We start from the raw sequence: 5889 nt of genomic DNA on the forward strand, positions 1-5889 counted from the left end.
AGAGAAGGCCAGCGAGGGTCCAAATTTCAGATGCCCCTCGATGCCTAGACCAGGTGCACCATGAGGTCACAACTTGTCTTGCCCCAGGTCTGCAGCAAAGGCAATAGAGGCCAGGAGGGAATCTTGGCATAATTCACTCTAGGGGAAATCACTTTTATTTGTTATCCTGATGCTCGCTTATTTGGACCTACATGTCTCAGTACAAAATGTTAGCCCTTCATCGCGGGCCTAAATTTACTCTCAGCCCAGGAACTAGCTGGGGGAGGCCAGCTGGTGAAGAAGCAGTGATAGGAAGAAACTCAGGGCTGGATTAAAATGGAAAACAAGCTCCTTTCTAACCTCAGGAAGAGAGGACTCTCTAGGGTCAGGTCTATGGCGGTGGCAGGTTTGAGGAAGCTAGGAGCACTGAATTAAGGAATGCGTTGAGACTCATCTCCAATGTTCTACCCGACCTACACACCTTACCTGCTATATTTAGCTCGAAAGCGTGGCTCGGATCTCAGTGTTCGACCTGTTGTTCTGCATTGCTTGAAGCATGACCTGGGACACGCTGAAAAAACAAGAATTTAGAGAGGTGTTGGACCAAGCAATGCACTGGGGAGGACTTCAATCCATCCATCTCGCGGCTTTGCACAGGTGACCATCACTGCAGGATCTGAGCGCTGGCCAGAACTCAAAATGTGCTGCCACTTAACTGCAGAATTGGGTTTCCTGCACCTGGATGTCATTTAGGGGGATCTATGTTTCAATCTCCAACTGGTAAAAACATGGAGAAAGCAGATGTTGCAGTTGAGTCTGCAGAGGTAGAAGTTAGAATTTCATGTGCACTGCCAGACTGGATCAGACCCATGAGCCATCTAATCTAGAATCCTGTCTCTAAAAGTAGCCAGCACCAGATGCCTCAGAGGAAGGTGCAAGAGCCCTACAACAGGTTGATGTGGGATAATCTGCCCCCACAAAGGCCTCGCCACAGCCCCAAATCACTGGAGTCTGGTTTAAACCCTAAAGCAGGGAGTGGTTATCCCTTCCAAAATTCTTTTCTTTTTGTATTAACTATAATATCACTGAATATTTTTCTTATCCAGATAAATGTTTGGCCTTATTTAATTCTTTCGTCTCAATGACATCCTGGGGCAGTCTAATCACATGTAGAGAGAAAAAGGATGTGTTGAATTTTCCAAATTGCAATTAATTGAAAGTCCCCTTGTTCTTCTGTCATGCAAAAGGAGACAAGGGGTTAATTTCCAGCTAGAACAGCTCTAGTAGCATGGTGACCATTGGCTTGATCTCTCTAGCCAGTGAGGACTCTGGATAGCCAAGGAACTTGGGCTCTCTTCTTCTGGAAGAACACCTGGATTAGAGGACTTTTGTTGGATTTCCAAGTGGTGACAAATATGGACAGCAGCAAACGTGTCTGAATTCTCTCCCTATTATGGAGGCCTGGCGAAGTTTTCACTGGGGTCCCACTTGGAATATCTGGCTGCACATCCATATTTTTAAGGATCAGTACAACTTGAACCCAGGCCTGCAGGGCTACTAGGCAACCAACATCCCCACAGTACCATGCAGCAGCAACTGTAACCTGGCCACTCCCCGCAACCACAATCTGCAGAGGTTCAACACTACAGGAAGTTCCACCTCAAGTGATCTAAAAGATTGGTCTTAGCAGTCCCTGATGGGCTTATATAGGGACAAAACCAACGAGGTGTACCAGAATGTGTCCAGGCAACGCAGCTAGCTTCCATGACCGGCCTGCTTCTCTGTTTCTGAGCTCCTGGGACTGATCTCGGCTCTGATTCCCCAACGACCCCTGGGACCCTGACTCCATAATCTGGTATTGACCCTCAGCTCAGATCCTTGTCTTGACTCGAACCTCAGCTTGACTCTTGACCCTGATACTGGCTCTGACCCATTTCAGTTCTGGAATTCCAAGTGCCTACCCCTAGCCCTGCCTACCTTTACCCAGGATCCTGACATTACCACCCTAGGGCTCCAGCACAGTGGCCCCACTCCAGCAAGGGCCTAGTCCCATTGCAAACAATCCAGAGTGCTCAGCACCAAGACCATGAGCTCTTTGAGGCAGGGACCGTGTCTTCCTGTGGATGGGGGCAGCACCTCTTGCCTTTGGGCATGACCTGAGTATGGGCTGGCAGGGGTTTAAAGGACCCTGCCAAGAGGATCTCACCTGTTTCGCACTTGTTCCAATCTCTCCCGCATGGCTTCGTTCCTCATGTCACTTGATACTCGATAGACCCGGGTCTGACTGCAAGAACCACACAAGTCCATTGAGGTGGTTTTACGATGCTGGCCTGGTCACCAATAAAAAACATCCAGCATGCCACCCAAACCCAGTTCTGCACAGGTCCCCGATCTTTGTGTTATCCCAGTATACCCAATGGTAGGTCTGTATCCTCCAAGATAAAAGTGCTGCTCATTAGTTCTAGCAGAACCCAAGAGATCAAAATTGCTGACATGTAAGTATGATGCTGTAAAAGGTTGTGATTCGTTTTTTTAAATGTATATATAACTCCACAGCTCCATGACCAAACACAGCCCACTTTCAGCCAGATCCTCAGCTAGCATAAATCAGCACAGCTCCATTGAGTTCACCGCAGTGATGTACACCAGCTGAAGTTCTGGTCTTTTGGTCCAGTCCTGAGCATCCTGGCTCCCACTGATGCTCAATGCCTTCTCCTTTTCTCCCCGCTCAATTCAGTGGGGCTTCCCCTTTCATACTCCAGCTCAGTACCTCGCAGAATCAGACCCTTTGCCTCTTCCTAGAGGATAGCTACAAGGGACTCTACCTCCATCTTATGAACTGGATCTTTGTCCTCTCCTCCAGAAGACCGCGGCTAGATGACAAAACTGGCAGTTTCGTGCTAGAGACTTGAACAGACTAGGAAAAACAGGGGAGAGCAGATATTATCCACAGCAGCAAACCTTGGCATGAAGGGAATTAGGATTAAATGCAGCTCAGAGTCTTAACCAGGAAAAAAAAGCCCTTTACTATCTACTTTATATCAGCATTAACAAGACCACAATGGCTAATGCCAAATGCAGCTGAGAAGTGCGTATTACCCCGGAATACAATGCAGTGACATTTCAGTTATGTGGAAAGGTTGCTTTTCAAGTTCATGTGGAACATAGTGGGAGAGCAGGATTTGCCCTACTGGATCAAACCACTGCTGAAGCAAGTCTGTATCCTGGTATCATTATGCATCACAGGGAACCACTGGTGTGCATGGTACGAGGGAAAAGCCCATGGACGTCAAATCGGAGTCTTTCAGTTGATTTCAATGCACATTGGACCAGTCACTAAATCTTGCTTCTGGCAAAGGTCAACTAATGCTTCAGAGGAAGCTGAGGAAAACGATAATGCAATTACCTATCTGTATATAATGCTATCTACACAGGAGGATAAGCATTCCTTATCAGGTCACCTTGCACTTTTGTAGCTGATATTTGATTAGCCCCTTAAACTGCAGAGAAAGAAGGAAACCATGAGCCAAACCAAAATGAAGATGGGAATTACTGCCTGGGTAGTTTATCCTCTGTGGAGAAGGACTCCATTCTAACCAGCAAGGGCCAGATTTTCAAAAGAGCTCAGCATGTATGTGGCATGCCAGGAGAAGCCGGCTGCTGAGCACTTTGAAAATGTGACCCTTGTTTGGAGGATGCCAAAAGGGTGGGGGGTGAAATCTCTTGAAAATCTGGCCCTGACTGTGTGTGATGAACTGTTCAGAACCTGGCCCAGCTGCCCAAGAAGTTTGGTGTACGAACACAAGGAATGCTTTAATCCGAGTTCCAGGGGATGACAGACAGTCCAGCCATCTATTGCTACCATGGTTTCACTTGCAAAGCCAAGTTTGGTATCAACAGCAGAAGGAAAACCCAGTATTGTTTCCTATTCTGTTGAGGTTCTCAGACCTCATCCACTGTTAAGGTGTTGGAGCACCTAACGCCTCCCTGGTGTAATCCCACTGGACACGCTGGCCCACGCTACCCATAGCACCATGTGGGGGAAGTGTCTTAACACTAGGCATATGCCACTCAGACTCTGTTTCTTCCACCTTCTCCTGTACCGTGTCACAGGACGCATCCATCTCTCATTCCACACACTGCCCCCTGGACACTGTCCCAAGGTGATACCTGTGACTTTGTCATCCCTGCACCTTGGCCAGCAGAAGGGGTTGCTTTGGTTTCTGCCTTGTTTTCCACTTTCTGCTTGAAGATCTTGGAAGCTTCTTCTTCAATCTGAAAGGGAAGCAAAATAACAGTATCTTTCCTCGCCTGCAACTCCTGAGGGAGAGCAGTGACTAGATCAACTGTGCAGGTATCAGACCTCAATGGCTCTTTGCACTTGGGGCTTTACTTTATACTTCTTGATAACTGAGGGCTAATAACAAAGCAACTATCCATGTAGGGAAAACACTTGGGCCCCTTGCTTCCTGGCAGGTACCATCTCATCTTCACAATACAGAAGGGTGGAAAAGTGGAACCTGCCAAACCAGTCCTCTTAGAAGGCTAGAAAGTTGCCTCCTAGCTGGGCGTGTATCAAATATGAAGATCCACCGTAGTGTCTGTTTAGGCAAAGTAATGATTTCAGAGCCTTTGGCTTCAAAGTACCCTCCAAGCAGGGATGAGCCGAAGGCCCAAAAATACCATTTCACAGCTGAGGATCAAAAATGCAAGCCTTTCCACTGTGTTGGGGGACAGTCTCCTCACCAAGGTTTTCTTTTTCATAACAAGAGTGGTTACAACCCCAATGTTGAGTCAGATGGGCATGAAAACCACATTTCTCCCCTCCGTCCTGGTTATCATTCAAGTACTCACTCAAGTACTTAGTCTGTACTCATCCAGACAACTGGGCATTCAACTTGGTTCCCTCCTAGTTAGCATCCAGGTAACCAAGCATTAAAATTCAGGGTCCCCCCACTAAGTAGCAATGTATTGATGCATCAGATCTAGAATCTGATCCTGCCCCCCAAGCCCACCTCTAGGCTTAGGAAGGTACCTAAGTATTAAAATCCTCCCTGATTCAGTGTCCAGGCTTAGTAATCAGGGCTTAGTGCCCCCTTTTGCCATCTGGGTGCTAACACAGTACCCATTCCCTGGTTACCGTCCTTGCTGGCATCTTATTGGCTAGGATCTCACTCTAACTCAGGCATGCTGCTACTCTTGGCTCTCATCCTCACCTTCCTCAGCCAGTGCTCTAGCACAGACAGCATCTCTGTCTCCACGACTTTAATGTCCTGCAAGGAATCAGACAGGGTGAGGCTGGCATGAATGCTGTGCATCCCCCCAGAATGGGGAGCTCACAGCTAAGGCAGAGAATAACCCCATCGCCCCCTTACCGGAGCCCTGCTGGGTGGGAACCGACGGCCAATGGATTTACACATCAAGATGTACACGCCCCACGTGGAAATAATCATCCTAGGGGGATCCTCTCCCCTGGGAGGCGAGTCCTCCCTCACAGCCTCAGCTCCCCTCTTCCACAGGAACTGGCCTCTGCAGTAAGACTCCTGTCTGAGGGGGCAGCATTGTTGCATCACCAGGCTCCGTGGCACAGCAACTGCTGATGTTGTAACAATGGTAGGTGGCAGCAGCAGCTGAGTGCCTCCCTGTGCTGTTCCCCCCACTCACAAAAGACGCAAGGCGGAGGCTCCTGTGTTTTCCCCTTCTGAAGCCTCTAGCCCTTCCTTGGAAGTTACTGGGCTCCTCCCCTCTGTGGTATGTAGGTTCTCCTCACCAGGGGTGCTGGAGCACTGTGCCGGTTTTCAAAAGCACCTAAGGGAGTCATTAGGTTCCTAACATGTCAGTGGCATTAGGTCACCTAACTCCTTTCAGCCCCTGAGCTCTACCCTCCCAGCCCCCGTCAAGGAGGGAAGT

General features: G+C 48.6%; 1 protein-coding gene across 1 annotated transcript; it reads right to left on the reverse strand.

The window, feature by feature from the left end:
- Positions 1-465: 465 nt before the first annotated feature.
- SPATA19 (spermatogenesis associated 19) lies at positions 466-5549 on the reverse strand. Its single transcript, XM_030538377.1, has 6 exons — positions 5355-5549; positions 5196-5252; positions 4150-4254; positions 2805-2896; positions 2186-2263; positions 466-550 (listed from the first exon to the last, which is right to left on the reverse strand). The coding sequence occupies exons 1-6, from the start codon at positions 5547-5549 to the stop codon at positions 475-477; spliced, it is 603 nt and encodes a 200-aa protein (XP_030394237.1). The 3' UTR covers positions 466-474.
- Positions 5550-5889: the final 340 nt, after the last annotated feature.

The sequence above is a fragment of the Gopherus evgoodei genome, chromosome 19 (assembly GCF_007399415.2).
Source record: "Gopherus evgoodei ecotype Sinaloan lineage chromosome 19, rGopEvg1_v1.p, whole genome shotgun sequence".
NCBI lineage: Eukaryota > Metazoa > Chordata > Testudines > Testudinidae > Gopherus > Gopherus evgoodei.

Excerpts from the sequence above, each read along its gene's own strand:
- SPATA19 (XM_030538377.1), bottom strand. The coding sequence starts at position 5,549 with ATGCAACAATGCTGCCCCCTCAGACAGGAGTCTTACTGCAGAGGCCAG. Across the intron at positions 4,255-5,195 it reads TAGAGCACTGGCTGAGGAAG|ATTGAAGAAGAAGCTTCCAA; the intron begins GTGAGGATGAGA and ends CTTCCCTTTCAG. Across the intron at positions 551-2,185 it reads TTGGAACAAGTGCGAAACAG|CGTGTCCCAGGTCATGCTTC; the intron begins GTGAGATCCTCT and ends TTGTTTTTTCAG.